We start from the raw sequence: 16,882 nt of genomic DNA, 5'->3' as shown, positions 1-16,882 counted from the left end.
CAGATAATGGTCCAGAATTCAGTAATAGCATTTTAACTAGCTTGTGCGATTTATATAACATTAAAAAAATGTAGTATTATGCCATATCACCCAGCAAGTAATGGGTTAGCAGAGCATACTAACAGGAAAGTATTAGATGCTTTGAAAGTAATCTTGAATTTTAATAACAGTAATTGGGATGAGTTTATACCCTTAATTCAGTGTGCCTTAAATTCTTTGATTAATGTTTCTACAGGTGACACTCCTCACACTAATTCTTTATGGTACAGATAAGATCCTCCATAATGAATTGATTAACGTACCCCCTACTCCTTTGTATAACATAGATGATTTTGTTCAAGTGAAGCGTAGACAAATGCAACTAGTTTTCAAGAAAATAAGAGAACACTTGTCAAAGGCAACAGCCGAGTTCACTCGAGCGAGGAATGCACAAGCTAAGCCCAGTAAGATAATTGTTGGATCTATAGTAATGGTACTTAACCAACACAGGTCTGGCCCTATGTACAAGTTAACTAAGTAATTTTTGGGTCCATATAAGGTAATCGAGCTTAACAAAGGAAACAAGTTCAGACTTAAGAATTTGTTAACAGGAGAGTATATAAATAAACAATTAGCCCACATGAAGCTAGCCAAAATGACTGTTGACGAGACCGATGAGGAAGATGACAATGAACTTACCCAAACAGATTCTTCTATTGGACACCACCTTCTGTGGTTGACAGACCACTTGATGTACAGCCAAAAGTTCCATTAAAGTTCTAGCAACCACACTGCTGATTCCTGACTGCTATCACTCACATGTTAGCCTTCTCGATCCAGTCCTTGTATATAGCTTGTAAATATATTGTACATAAATTTTTTTCTGTCATCTAATCTTAAAATTCCTTTGTGGTTGTTAGGTCAGAACTTTTGTTCTATTAAAACTGAAAATTGTCTTTAATCATTTTTCCAAGCACATGCCATTAACACATGTTAGTAATTTGTTTTAGGCACCACCTTGAATTGTATTGTTCATACCTAATACCTAGACATGTATATGTTCTCCATGTTCTTGTTCAGTTCAAGCATTGTCATCATGACTTTTCACCTACTATGTTCTAATTTTTTTGTGCACATACCAAACGGTGTTAGTATTCCACACACCTGAGCTTCTATTAATGTTTATTATGCAATTTCACATGTAAGCCATTATTGAATGCTACCGAGGTCCTTCTCAATATCATTGTAACTATCTAGCTAGCCAGAGCTTGTCGACAAGGGACGTCGACTTGGTAGTGTGTCCGAGCGGTGTTAGTATTCATATTGTACGATGGTTGGGATATAGCCAATCACAGTAGAGTAAGCCTCTTACGTCATTCTCCACATAGAGCTGGTACTAGCCGTTCTGGTAATGAGCCAGTATTCACACAGACCAGAGTTAGGTACGACCTCGGCCGGCCAGATAAACAACTTGTTACCTTACCAATAAACTGCTGAAGTGATCAACCGTATATCCTCTACTATCCAGCAAGAACCATATATCCAAGAAGGTAACTAATAGCGGGGATTTACTATGCCAGTTGTTTCAGCTGAGGCACTGTTTGAACTGATTTATGCGCAGGAAAACAAAAGCATCATTCTGAATAATTCAAGCTCTAAATATATAATGAGTCTAGATTTCATATCATATTTTCTATGTGCGACTTGATGATTTTTCTCTGTGGATGAACATTTATGGTGTCTGAATAATGTGTCTATATTTATCTTGGGAGAATGTGTCTATATTATTTTGGGAGATGTGATGTCAGGATTGGAAGAGTTTTGCCTATAATGATATTTCATATCCCAGCACACTAATTAAAGTCAAGACTGAGGTGTTGGAGCCTGCTGATTGATGTTTATGTTACCTTTGTATAATTTTTGGTTGTAAATGATATTATTAATATTATAAACAATCTAGGCATTACTGTTCTCCTTTGGGGAGTTACCAGACATTTACCAGCAGGCTCGTCTAATACATCCCGAGGAGCACAACCAAGTGAAACTACTTGTAGGGTACCAATGGGTAGTTCTAGCCTAAACCATGGTGAGCACAATAACTTAATAGGTATCTTCAGCTGGGTACCTAACCCTGGAGATCTTCAGTTGATCCAGCTTTTTATTAAGCAATAACGGCAAGATATTCTAAATTTGTGGTAGTAAAGGATTTATAAGTAGAATAAAACTTCCATCAATTTCAATAGTGAAGAAAGCTAAATGAGGTGCTGAATTTTCCTCGAGAAAATGACGTTTGGCGCACTCTCAGGGTTAAAAGAGACAGCAGATGTGAATTGATGTCCAGAATTAAAATAAAGAAAATGCCAAACAATGAACACATACTAAAAATATCAACAATTAGAAGCATAACGAACTACAAGGTTTCACGTGTGTATCAATAGTTGGTTTATACAGGAATGTATATACAGACACAGACACTTGGGCGGTATTTTACCAGTTCTGAAATGAAGCACTTCCTCACAAATTCGCCAAAATGACAGACTCATAGAGATGGATAGAGGCACTGTCAAGTTCAAACGAGAGGAAAACATCTTACCGGCTCTTAAACATGGATTTCTTTCCCTGGCGGGTTGGCACAAGATGTTGTCAGGGTCGGGAGGGAGGAGATCCCGTCCCTGCACGTTCAGGAGGCCGCCACGGAACTGTCGCAGCTGCTGCTGCTCCTGGGCGCTCGACCCGTAGATTTGCGACCCGTCCAGATGGTGCGTGACCTGGTTCATCTGCCGGGGATAAAGTACTCTAAATATGGCGAGATAGTGGGTATGATGGTAAGGGAGATTGTATAGATGTGTGCGTCAGTATAAGTAACTACAGCCTCCACATAACTCACCTGCTCAGCGTATCCTAAATTACAGGGGTTGGCACGGGGAGCGAACATGGACCTGACGAAGTTCATACAGCGGCGGCCACTCTCACCGAAGAAGGGGTCGTTGGCGGGGACCTCGATGGGTAAGCATGCCGGGTGGAGTAAGGGCGGGGACACCACGTTGCGACCGTTGTTACTGCAACACTGGATACCACTCATGTTCCCTGGCCAGCCAACATACACACTTGTTATCACCGGAAATGTTACTTTATTTAACACACACGCAATAAAATGTTCTCTCTGAGCATACTTGGTTGGAGGGGTACCAGGGGGAACCCAGTGGTGTATGGCTCTACCATAAAGGGTGTCTTCACTTATGTACACTACAATGTAAATCTACCATCAGAACATGTCGCCAATCAACTAACATATGAGGAAGTACGGAGATGACTCTGATCATCGCCACCAACCGCGCGGGTGAAGGCACGGGGCCCGCCCCACCACACCCTTCCAACCTCGGAAAGACCAACACTGGCATTGCCTTTTCTAGATACAGATGTAACTTTTTTCAATGTTATCCCAGTTGTAAATTAATTATATCGCATTAACTTTGCATTATTATTTTGTCGGCCATTAATTAATACCAATTGACATAGGCTGCTAGTCAATGGGAAATACTGTATTAGGATGAATGCGACTGATGACTGGGAGCTCTTGGTGATGATCAAGGTAAAGAACACGTTGTCAAACAGAATAATGAATATTTCGTGCAACTTGAAGTTATCTCATTGATTGGTGTTATGCACACTGGTCAATTCGTCCAGCTCATAGTACAGTGGGCGTGCAGATAAATACACACTTTTATATTTACACCTTGTGTGCCGAGGTCGTCCGCAATTGTGTTTACCGCGCGGGATGTTTTGTAAGTGGAAGTGAGAATATGGTTGTGTGTTTCAAACCAAGATGCCTCTGGAATCGTCGGCATATTGTAAAACTAAATCATGAATACTCTAGTTTTCTTCATGGGCATTAGTAAATAGACCACACGAAGACTTTCCAAAGGTTGCAGTAACTTAGTGATCAGGAGGAACATATTACAAGGATTCAACTTTAATATTATCCTCTCCATCAGAAGATGGAATACTTGGCTTTAACAGCATGGGGCGGGAGACTGTGGCTCCTCACCTGCAGCTCCACACCGACTCCTTGCAAAAGGACATGATGTGCCCTTACAACTGTTGCCAGCACACTGTGCAATACTCAACTATAGAACTGAGGATGAATTACCAAAGACAATGCACATGATCACACGCTTCGCACACCATCCAGTTCTCCATATAGTATAAAAAGGAGCCCTAAATCAACCTCCACGCAAAACTTTGCAACGAAATGGCAGATGCCGTGCTCATGAGCATGCTATAGAAGCATATAAATCGACCTGGGAAACTTAGAAACACTACAGGCGTGATAACAGAGACGTAGTCTCGGGCTGGGTCGCACCAAACTAGCAGCACACAACTATAATTACTGGACAGATATAAGTGAACATTTTCGGGCTATTCATGCCAGTGCCACCTCTTGGGTGGCTTAATCTTCATCAATCAATCAAGTGAACAGTGTATCCACCTCCATGTTCGAGAAAATTTATCATTTAATATAAATCATTCATAATAACATAAAGTATTCGAAATTTAATTCATGTGGCAGCAATAATCGGTTATGTCATCTATATTACAAGGTTTTATGTTTCTAATAGGATTCTTAGCAGGCATAAAGATTTTAAATGCTAAAAATATTGTCACTCATGAAGACGTAAGCTGTTTATTCCAATATGGCGGCCAAATGGCACCTGCCGCACCATGTCTGCACTCGGTACTCTCTCTACATATATATCTCAATGATTTATTCTTACCGAGTCTGTTGATGGGAGTCTGGACGAGGTCGTGGTCGATGAACTGACCCCACTGCATGAGGGAGAGGGTGTAGTCTGGGCTGGGATTGTCCACGTCTCCTGCTATGCTGGTGGACACCAGCCTGGCGGAGGGCAGCGGGCCGCCCAGCACACTCTGACGAGGCCGGAACAAACCTGCATAGAAATAAACAATTGTAAATATGTTAAAATGTATGGTATTTGGGGATGTGTTGGCCTATGGTTTGCCTTAAATATATAAGCATTTAATTGTTGTGTATATCTTGTAGCCCCTCCTCAGGGTAAAGTGATTATATTCAATGGTCATCCTCCCTGGTTCAACACCTGGATATATCTAGATATATGTGATGCTCTGAAGACTTAATTAGCTTCCAATAATATTCTATTTGCTAACTGATAAGTGAATCTTTGTCCAAAATGGACAATATTCCCAAATTACAACTGTATTGTATTATAAATCCACGATTTAAAACAGAAAATATTTTGTTTTCTTGGGTTAACACGAAAGCATAAGTTATCTTTAATAACAAATTACAGGGGATACTCAAATAGGTTTTCAATTTGATATGTTTGAGATTAATACACGGTACAACCTAATCTAACCATGAATATAGGGTAAATAATAACACTAATCATGAGTAAAGGAACTGAAATTCTGAGGTAACTCGAACCTATGATCAACAGACTGCCTGCCACCACCACTGTACCACCATGACCTGTTATAAGTTATACAATCTCGTATTCTACTTAATCGACAGGAAGTCTGGAGGCCTCTCCTGAAGCCGAACCAAGTTTTACATATATCCCCCAGGTACCCGGATGTGGATGAAATTCCAGTCGATTCATGGAATTCCAGGTTGTATAACTTATACCAGGTCCGGTGGTACATTGGTGGAGGTTGCGGCTGCCAGTTCAATGGTCGTGGGTTCGAGTCAATTAAGAGCTCCAGTTGATTTTCTCATTAGAAAATGAGAAAGTTAGTTGCATTAGTCTGACTTCTCTGTGTAACTAATTATGTAGTGGTTTTGAAGTGATCATAACGAGAGAACATCCTCCCTGAGGACAGATTTTAATATTGATATTTAGAGTGATGTTCTGCTAGGCCAGCGTTGGGCCTTAGGGCCAGCGACCTCCCAATATTACAACACCCTCACTTTACTGATACAACACCCCCACTTTACTCATACAACACCCCCACTTTACTGATACAACACTCCCACTTTACTCATACAACACCCCCACTTTACTCACACAACACCCCCACTTTACTGATACAACACTCCCACTTTACTCATACAACACCCCCACTTTACTCATGCAACACCCCCACTTTACTCATACAACACTCCCACTTTACTCATGCAACACCCCCACTTTACTCATGCAACACCCCCACTTTACTCATGCAACACCCCCACTTTACTCACACAACACCCCCACTTTACTCATACAACACCCCCACTTTACTCATACAACACCCCCACTTTACTCATGCAACACCCCCACTTTACTCATACAACACCCCCACTTTACTCGTACAACACCCCCACTTTACTCATGCAACACCCCCACTTTACTCATACAACACTCCCACTTTACTCATACAACACCCCCACTTTACTCATACAACACCCCCACTTTACTCATGCAACACCTCCACTTTACTCATGCAACACCTCCACTTTACTCATACAACACCCCCACTTTACTCATGCAACACCTCCACTTTACTCATGCAACACCTCCACTTTACTCATGCAACACCTCCACTTTACTCATACAACACCCCCACTTTACTCATACAACACCCCCACTTTACTCATACAACACCCCCACTTTACTCATACAACACCCCCACTTTACTCATGCAACACCTCCACTTTACTCATGCAACACCTCCACTTTACTCATACAACACCTCCACTTTACTCATACAACACCCCCACTTTACTCATACAACACCCCCACTTTACTCATGCAACACCTCCACTTTACTCATACAACACCCCCACTTTACTCATACAACACCCCCACTTTACTCATACAACACCCCCACTTTACTCATGCAACACCTCCACTTTACTCATACAACACCCCCACTTTACTCATACAACACCCCCACTTTACTCATACAACACCCCCACTTTACTCATGCAACACCTCCACTTTACTCATGCAACACCCCCACTTTACTCATCACCTTATTAACATGTAGAGTGTTATAAATCCATGAATTAAAATAGAAAATGTCTATGTTTTAAATATTTTCTTTGATAAACAACAACAGCAAAAGTTTTCTTTAATATCAAATAATAGGGAATACTCAAACAGTTTTTTTAATGTCATGTTTTGCTTGTTTGAGATTAATACAGTGAATAACGTAACCAGGTTATACTATTATTATTACACTGTATAACCTAACGTTTCCTCATGAGTATGGCACAAATGTGGTATAATATTATAACAGGGAATGGTTTTCAAATGACGCTGAGAACCAATCAGCGTTGATCTTGCGGCACAACTCCAGCCGCATGACATTTGAAAACTTGCATCGTTATTATAATACAACATTTGTATCATGGCTAAGAGGAAAAGTTGGAACATGTTGATAAGGTGAAGGGTGAGGCAGGATGTGAGAGGATGGATTACCAGCTAGCGTTTAGACTGTGTTGGAGTGCATGCCGTCAGTTTGTACTCTGACACGAGTGCACAAGAGTGCACTCACTCTAGATTCTGTAATTCATAAGCTAGCATTTTGTTGTTTAGTGTCTAAGAGAAGCATATAGGTCCTGGGCTGTTCTGAGACCACGGAGGCTGCCGTAGCCTGTCTGTGAGATGAGTTACAGTCATTAGTACAGAATTCACATGTAAGTGTATGGAGAGAGGGAGAGGAGCGAGAGGTACTTGTGGTCAGGAAGGCCCAACGGTTCTCGTCACTTGTGTCAATATCGGCTGTACGCCGTGACGTCACAGGCACCACGTGACTAGAGGGAGGCCTACAGTTGGTTGTGGCACCTTGGGAGATGCCGCCCTCGCCTCTGATTGGTCAATTCGTAGAATAGAGGACACAAGCTTGGCCTGCTTCTGCCTCGCATTGAGGATCTGGGATCACGGCGATAGGTATGACCATAATTAAGAGTGCTTGAGTCCCCCCTGTCGTTTGTGTAATACACCAGAGAAAACATTAATAGTTAAGGGGAACTATTGTATATATTGCTTTGTTCGGTTCAATATTATACCGTTCTGTGTAGAGGTTTCCATGGATGTATTGTCTAAGGAGAAACCAGTGATTCCAGAGAGGTAAGGAATTATCGGTTGTGATACCCTTTGTAAGTAATTACTGTGTTTATTGATTCAGTACCAGTCTCCGTGGTGCAGTGGTAAGACACTCGCCTGGCGTTCCGTGAGCGCTTTGTCATGGGTTCGTATCCTGGCCGGGGAGGATTTACTGGGCGCAAATCCTTAACTGTAGCCTCTGTTTAACTCAACAGTAAAATGTGTACTTGGATGAAAAAACGATTCTTCGCGGCAGGGGATCGTATTCGAGGGACCTGCCCGAAACGCTACGCGTACTAGTGGCTCTACAAGAATGTAACAACTCTTGTATATATCTCAAAAAAAAAAAAAAAACAATATCCGTGTGATAATTAATTACGATTGTGTTGTGATTTGTTGTGCAGTGTTGTGGTGTAGCACTGAGAAGTGTAGCACTGAGAAGTGTAGCACTGAGAAGTGTAGCACTGAGAAGTGTAGCACTGAGAAGTGTAGCACTGAGAAGTGTAGCACTGAGAAGTGTAGCACTGAGAAGTGTAGCACTGAGAAGTGTAGCACTGAGAAGTGTAGCACTGAGAAGTGTAGCACTGAGAAGTGTAGCATTGTGTTACTGTGTTGTGCTTGTCTGTGTGACAAGGACTTGATGTGAACTTTAACTGGTAATTTGGGATTCTTTGAGAAGTTAATTATGGGTGAGTAACAATATGGAGTGATGTGATAGAGTTTTGCTTGGCAAGTTGTCGGGAGTGACAGCGTTAATGTAATTCGTTCTTGATTAATTATCTGTCCATTTGACACTAATTAATGTAATTACTCGCTGAGCATTTAATTGGTTCGAGTGACAGAGTAATTATAGTTAGCGAATTATTGTTTCGCTTTGTTTGATTGTCTGGGAGACACACGATTGTGATTAACGTAGATTCATTTGTTGCTGACTGTCCGATTGACAGTAAATTAACGTAATTAATCACCGAGACTAATTAGTGTAACTGATTAAACTATTGTTTGGATTGACACCCTTAGAGACGTGTGTTAACGTAATTGAGAAGGTTACCGGAGACTGTCTCAGTGACCCGCCTTGCTGTGTTTACATTGTTTTAATTGCATGTTGCTGCTATTGCTTGAATTTCAACTTTAGTCCTAAATGAGCGCCCATATTGTCCAGTTAGTTCATTATATCAGCTTGAAGTGGCACAGATTGGACTCTGTGATATTCTGAGAGCAACAAAGGAGATGGACTCCCTGCCTAGATAGCTATCTTCAAGTGGCACTAAAGGCTGTCTTTAAGTGGCACTTAAGGACATTAACGTATCGTTAAGATTGTTGTGCCTTGTATTAGATTTAGTTCTTTATGAATAAATTGGTATTGTTTCCTAAAGAAAAGTTTCTTTATGTCAATACCTTCCAATATTATTGTCCCACTCAGGCTGCAACACAGTGGATAGTTCTTGCAATATTTAGCGAAGGCCTGCTTCTGGGTTCGAATCCGATTCATAGCCGCATACATCAAATCAAACTTGGTGTGAGAACCCGTGAGCACCCTTAAGATTGCCCTAAGCATTTGAGGAGCCTAACGACTTAGAGGATAAGGGTCCCATTGTTCTGGAACCCTGGCGGTGGTTCCCGCCGTTTATTGCTGTTTTAAAAAATTAATTTGCTCTGGCATTTAACGTGTTGACTTGTGCAGTCCTTTCTGACTGTGGCAGGACTCACCGTCACTGTAGTGAGGACTGTGGCAGGACTCACCGTCACTGTAGTGAGGACTGTGGCAGGACTCACCGTCACTGTAGTGAGGACTGTGGCAGGACTCACCGTCACTGTAGTGAGGACTGTGACAACACTCACCGTCACTGTAGTGAGGACTGTGGCAGGACTCACCGTCACTGTAGTGAGGACTGTGGCAGGACTCACCGTCACTGTAGTGAGGACTGTGGCAGGACTCACCGTCACTGTAGTGAGGACTGTGGCAACACTCACCGTCACTGTAGTGAGGACTGTGACAACACTCACCGTCACTGTAGTGTGGGGGACGGAGCCTCTGGAAGGTGGTCCTGGCCTGGCCCGACATGGGGTTGTCCAGGTTGTTGCAGGAGCCGTCGACGGTACGGTAGAACCTGTCCCTCTCCCGGCACTCGGGCTCCTGTGGACAGGTTTCAGACAGGACGGTGTTGGACAGTTCGAACTGCTGCAGACCGTAGCCAGCCTGGAGGGGACTCAGGCGGAACCTGTTCACCGGAGATAACAATGTAAAACTTGCATCAATAAGGTTGTTTGTGAGAGGTTTGTCTACGCTGGCGGAGAACAGAGTTGTAGCAGGGATCTAACAACGTTAAAGCAATGCTAAGTGTAAAGGAAATGAATAGTCGAAAGTTTGTCTAGAACATTAGTTTATTACACTAACATGAAATGGTCAATTACCCGCCAGCATGCGGCCCACTAGCATGTGGCCCGCCAGCATGTGGCCTACTAGCATGTGGCCCGCCAGCATGTGGCCCGCCAGCATGTGGCCCGCCAGCATGTGGCCCGCCAGCATGTAGCCTGCCAGCATGTGGCCCGCCAGCATGTAGCCTGCCAGCATGTGGCCCGCCAGCATTTGGCCCACTAGCATGTGGCCCGCCAGCATGTGGCCCGCCAGCATGTGGCCCGTCAGCATGTGGGCCACCAGCATGTGGCCCGCCAGCATGTGGCCCGCCAGCATGTGGCCCACCAGCATGTGGCCCACCAGCATGTGGCCCATCAGCATGTGGCCTGTTACGACTCTGGGTTCTTATTTGGAAACCAGAGGTCACTTTGACTTCTTAAAGTAATATTTATACATTGATGAATAGGATTGGATCATGTGAGAAAGATGTTTAATTGACAATAACATTTACATTCATGGTCCCTTAAATCCTGGGTAGGCATTTGTTTCCGTCTCCCTTGCCAGACGTAAGACGAATCTTGTTACTCACGGAGCATTCAGACTCTGTGCTTGTTGATTATTAAATATAATATTGAACTGGATATCAGCTATTCTTAGAATTGGTAAAGTAACTAGTAATGAATGTTGGTAAAGACTTGTAATGATTGTGGCTGTACGATCAGTTAGGTATCTTCCCGGCAGCTTCCTTGAGAGAGCTCTGAGGCTGTTCTATGGGTCTTCTCTGGCGAGCTGTGGTACCAGGCGGTCCTACACCCTTGTGGGCTGTTCCTCGTTCTTCTCTTCTCTTCCCCTACCTTATTCTGTGTTTCTGCTATACCCAGTTAAATACCTTATTATACTATTACCGTGCTATTAGCTAGGAGTGTCTTTATTTATTTTTGTAATCTAAGCCAGTGTTTTGGATCCCTAAGTGTATTCTTGGGTGATTAGTGAAACCACTTGTGCTAAAGTTTACCAGGGCTACTTTAAGTGTTTACAAGTGTCCCTTCAGGAAAGTAATCTTTACCCTAGTTTGCAGTTGTAAACCTTGTATCCTGCTTATGTGAACCATGGATTTAATGTAAGGTAGAGTGGTAAAGTAATTTACTGAATTTTGGTATATGTGGTTATTAGAGGGTTTAATAAGTAAGGTTAGAGTTTCAGGAGCGTCCTTTCATCCTGTTTGTAGTGGAATAGATGATCAACCATAGACAACAGACTTCTACTTAAAAACAAGTATTCATTGCAGGTGATGAGTCACAATAACGTGGCTGAAGTATGTTGACCATTCTCAATCGACTTGAGAATGGTCCAAACCGAACCGAAACGTCGTCGTCCCTTCAACTTCTAGTGTGTGGTCTGGTCATCACAAGTATTCATTGCTGGGAATATTTTCCCTGGGGGCCGAGCCTATCTAATATCCACTATTTTAGGAACTTGACTTTAACTACTGGCCCTCCCTGAACAACCACCTGCGCCATAACAAGTGGGGGCCTGTCCGGGAGCTGAAATTTTTTATATACAAATTGTAAACAGTTAGATTTTTGAGTGCCGAAACTAAAATTTCTTGACTTCCTATGTACAATTGTGTGGTAGCCTAGGGTTCAGCTCAACTAGCAAAGAATACATCTTGCACTGACTGAACATCTAACTGGATCTCTTCACGATTGAGGTAAGTGTGGTCTTTTATCAGGGGCCGTGCAAATTTTTGTATTTTCAATTTTTTTTCCCAGCATCTAGATTAATTAGTGATGGTGGCTAAATTGCAGAAACTGGCAGAGTGGGAGGCAGTGACAAACTGGCAGAGAGTAGGGGTCCTATGAAGGACCTGGGTAAAGTACTCCCACAGAAACATTTACACGTGACCCCTGAAAGGGGGCCAGAAATAGCTTCAGACGAGGACTAACAATCCTGCAGGACACAGAGGCAGCTTAATGCTGGGAACCGTCACATTCTGACGGCAGCAAATTATTACAGTTTACATTAAAACAAAACTTGAGTAAATACTGCTTGGGAAACAAGTTTGTTGACTTATGTAAGAAATTACCGAGTAATATATTAGACTTGTGATCACGGAAGAGTTTCAACTGTTGAGGCCCGACAGGTTCTATCCCATCTTAGTGAGGTCTTGTCAACATCAGAGGCCCGAGACTGTTCAACACGCTTCCACTACACATAAGGAACATAACTGGCCGACCCCTCACAGTGTTCAAGAGAGAACTATCAACATCAGAGGCCCGAGACTGTTCAACACGCTTCCACTACACATAAGGGGCATAACTGGCCGACCCCTCACAATGTTCAAGAGAGAACTATCAACATCAGAGGCCCGAGACTGTTCAACACGCTTCCACTACACATAAGGGACATAACTGGCCGACCCCTCACAGTGTTCAAGAGAGAACTATCAACATCAGAGGCCCGAGACTGTTCAACACGCTTCCACTACACATAAGGGGCATAACTGGCCGACCCCTCACAGTGTTCAAGAGAGAACTATCAACATCAGAGGCCCGAGACTGTTCAACACGCTTCCACTACACATAAGGGACATAACTGGCCGACCCCTCACAGTGTTCAAGAGAGAACTATCAACATCAGAGGCCCGAGACTGTTCAACACGCTTCCACTACACATAAGGGACATAACTGGCCGACCACTCACAGTGTTCAAGAGAGAACTGCATAAACACCTCCAAAGGATACCTGATCAACCAGGCTGTGACTCATACGTCAGGCTGCGAGCAGCCGCGTCCAACAGCCTGGTTGACCAGTCCAGCAACCAGGAGGCCTGGTCGACGACCGGGCCGCGGGGACGCTAAGCCCCGGAAACACTTCAAGGTAACATCTTACAGGAGCTCCCTCTCATGCACCAATAAGCATTCTGTAGTTTCCTTTCTTCAAATGTTCTGTTATATCTACTTCTTGAACCCATGTTTGGTGGCCTCAACCACGTCACAATAGTAATTATTAATTATTAATATCGTTAAGACACATTCCTGTGCTGAGAGACGAAGCCTCAAACATATGACGAATGTTGGTCAGCCAGAGCCTTGTTGCCATAGTTCTTGGTGAAGGCTTCCTGTTGCAGGCGGTGAAGGCTTCCTGTTGCAGGTGGTGAAGGCTTCCTGTTGCAGGCGGTGAAGGCTTCCTGTTGCAGGCGGTGAAGGCTTCCTGTTGCAGGCGGTGAAGGCTTCCTGTTGCAGGCGGTGAAGGCTGCCTGTTGCAGGCAGCGAAGGCTCCGTGTTGCAGGCGGTGAAGGCTCCCTGTTGCAGGCGGTGAAGGGTTCCTGTTGCAGGTGGTGAAGGCTTCCTTGTCAGGTGGTGAAGGTAGACCTGTTGCAGGCGGTGAAGGCTTCCTGTTGCAGGCGGTGAAGGCTTCCTGTTGCAGGCGGTGAAGGCTTCCTGTTGCAGACGGTGAAGGCTTCCTGTTGCAGGCGGTGAAGGCTTCCTGTTGCAGGCGGTAAAGGTAGACCTGTTGCAGGCGGTGAAGGCTTCCTGTTGCAGGCGGTGAAGGCTTCCTGTTGCAGGCGGTGAAGGCTTCCTGTTGCAGGCGGTGAAGGCTTGCTGTTGCAGGCGGTGAAGGCTTCCTGTTGCAGGCGGTGAAGGCTTCCTGTTGCAGACTGCAGGCCACAGCGTCACAGTAAACACCGTCATTATACCAGGCCCAGAACGCCTATACTTCAGTAACGAGCGAGTGAGCTAACGAGAGGACTAAGCTTACCTGTTCAGGAGGTGGTTGCCCGCCATGGCGTTAACAAAGGCGTCTCGACCAAGTTTAATAGCCAGAGGTGATGTCAGGAAGTTTTGGAGATGTCCGAAGGCCGGGTCCGTCACCTCCGTCACCTCGATGTCCCTCGCTCGCAGCTCCTGCAACACCACAACACAGTAATAATATTGTTTACTTGACGAGAAGAACGATAAATAATCCAAGAACATTAATGCAATTGTGTGTACAGTGGATTATAATGACTGGAGTGAAGAACACGAAGGACCGTGTTTGACCACACCACACACTAGAAGGTGAAGGAACGACGACGTTTCGGTCCGTCCTGGACCATTCTCAAGTCGATGAGAATGAATCCAGGTTCTTGATCGACTTGAAAATGGTCCAGGACGGACCGAAACGTCGTCGTCCCTTCACCTTCTAGTGTGTGGTCTGGCCAAACTACTTCAGCCACGTTATTGTGACTCCTCGACTGCATGAAAGAAGGTGTATTTACCCTGTCCAAGAGGTCCTTGGTCGCCAGAGCCCTGAAGCCCGCTTTACCAGCCTCGTTGATGATGTCATTAGAGAAGCCAAGCGGAGGTATGTTGATTTCTGGCTGGGTGAACAGCTGCCTCAGGTTACCTGCACAACACACAGGTCTCAGCTCCACGTTCATTGTGACACAGGTGTTATATGTGTTCCATAACTTACACTTACTAGTATATATTATAATTATCAGGCTTATTGCTACATATGTGCCTTCATGTAGTCAGTATTGTTGAGTTCTCGAGGGTGTTCTTCATGCTTGAATGTATATTCAATGTGTATTCATATTAATTCAGCATTATGTGGAGTGGGGAGTGTGTTGGTTTGTGTGTGGTGAGTTAAGGGTTGGGGTAGTGGGGCATAGATCTGATACCCTTACCAGATACTCAGATCATTCACAGACCCATACAATGATACCCTTACCAGGTACACAGATCATACACAGACTCATACAATGATACCCTCACCAGGTACACAGATCATACACAGACCCATACAATGATACCCTTACCAGGTACACAGATCATACACAGACCCATACAATGATACCCTCACCAGGTACACAGATCATACACAGACCCATACAATGATACCCTCACCAGGTACACAGATCATACACAGACCCATACAATGATACCCTTACCAGGTACACAGATCATACACAGACCCATACAATGATACCCTTACCAGGTACACAGATCATACACAGACCCATACAATGATACCCTTACCAGGTACACAGATCATTCACAGACCCATACAATGATACCCTCACCAGGTACACAGATCATACACAGACCCATACAATGATACCCTCACCAGGTACACAGATCATACACAGACCCATACAATGATACCCTTACCAGGTACACAGATCATACACAGACCCATACAATGATACCCTTACCAGGTACACAGATCATACACAGACCCATACAATGATACCCTCACCAGGTACACAGATCATACACAGACCCATACAATGATACCCTCACCAGGTACACAGATCATACACAGACCCATACAATGATACCCTCACCAGGTACACAGATCATACACAGACCCATACAATGATACCCTCACCAGGTACACAGATCATACACAGACCCATACAATGATACCCTCACCAGGTACACAGATCATACACAGACCCATACAATGATACCCTCACCAGGTACACAGATCATACATAGACCCATACAATGATACCCTTACCAGGTACACAGATCATACACAGACCCATACAATGATACCCTTACCAGGTACACAGATCATACACAGACCCATACAATGATACCCTTACCAGGTACACAGATCATACACAGACCCATACAATGATACCCTCACCAGGTACACAGATCATACACAGACCCATACAATGATACCCTCACCAGGTACACAGATCATACACAGACCCATACAATGATACCCTTACCAGGTACACAGATCATACACAGACCCATACAATGATACCCTCATCAGGTACACAGATCATACACAGACCCATACAATGATACCCCTCACCAGGTACACAGATCATACACAGACCCATACAATGATACCCTTACCAGGTACACAGATCATACACAGACTCATACAATGATACCCTCACCAGGTACACAGATCATACACAGACCCATACAATGATACCCTTACCAGGTACACAGATCATACACAGACCCATACAATGATACCCTCACCAGGTACACAGATCATACACAGACCCATACAATGATACCCTCACCAGGTACACAGATCATACACAGACCCATACAATGATACCCTCACCAGGTACACAGATCATACACAGACCCATACAATGATACCCTCACCAGGTACACAGATCATACACAGACCCATACAATGATACCCTTACCAGGTACACAGATCATACACAGACCCATACAATGATACTTATGTTACTGGGGGAAAGAATGTAACACATTAGCCTGATGAGATATGAACGAACAAAGACATTCGAAGCTATTTGACGTGTGATGTTAATGAGGCTCTAATCTGGAGGGGAGTTGAGGACCCCCGTCCGAGGCATCATTTTAATTTGTTTATTGTATTTGTTTGAATTAAATGTATACTTATTACAAGATATGTTTCCTCTGGTTCCCTGTGAGGCGTTTATTGGGAGACGTGATAACTTCGACCTGTCGAAGTTATAATGAACAGAG

At 43.9% G+C, this 16,882-nt stretch overlaps 1 protein-coding gene across 1 annotated transcript in view; it reads right to left on the bottom strand.

The window, feature by feature from the left end:
* LOC123753952 (salivary peroxidase/catechol oxidase) overlaps positions 1-16,882 on the bottom strand; it is a 67,401-nt gene that overhangs the window by 8,487 nt on the left and 42,032 nt on the right. The window contains exons 6-11 of the mRNA XM_045735970.2: positions 14,668-14,795; positions 14,169-14,314; positions 10,056-10,270; positions 4,755-4,928; positions 2,867-3,066; positions 2,573-2,756 (exon numbers count right to left, since the gene is read on the bottom strand). Of these exons, the coding sequence (XP_045591926.2) occupies positions 2,573-2,756; positions 2,867-3,066; positions 4,755-4,928; positions 10,056-10,270; positions 14,169-14,314; positions 14,668-14,795 (1,047 nt within the window). The remainder of the gene's footprint in view (positions 1-2,572; positions 2,757-2,866; positions 3,067-4,754; positions 4,929-10,055; positions 10,271-14,168; positions 14,315-14,667; positions 14,796-16,882) is intronic.

This window comes from Procambarus clarkii, chromosome 1, assembly GCF_040958095.1.
Source record: "Procambarus clarkii isolate CNS0578487 chromosome 1, FALCON_Pclarkii_2.0, whole genome shotgun sequence".
NCBI classification, from domain to species: domain Eukaryota; kingdom Metazoa; phylum Arthropoda; class Malacostraca; order Decapoda; family Cambaridae; genus Procambarus; species Procambarus clarkii.
This window is presented reverse-complemented; position numbering and strand designations above follow the sequence as displayed.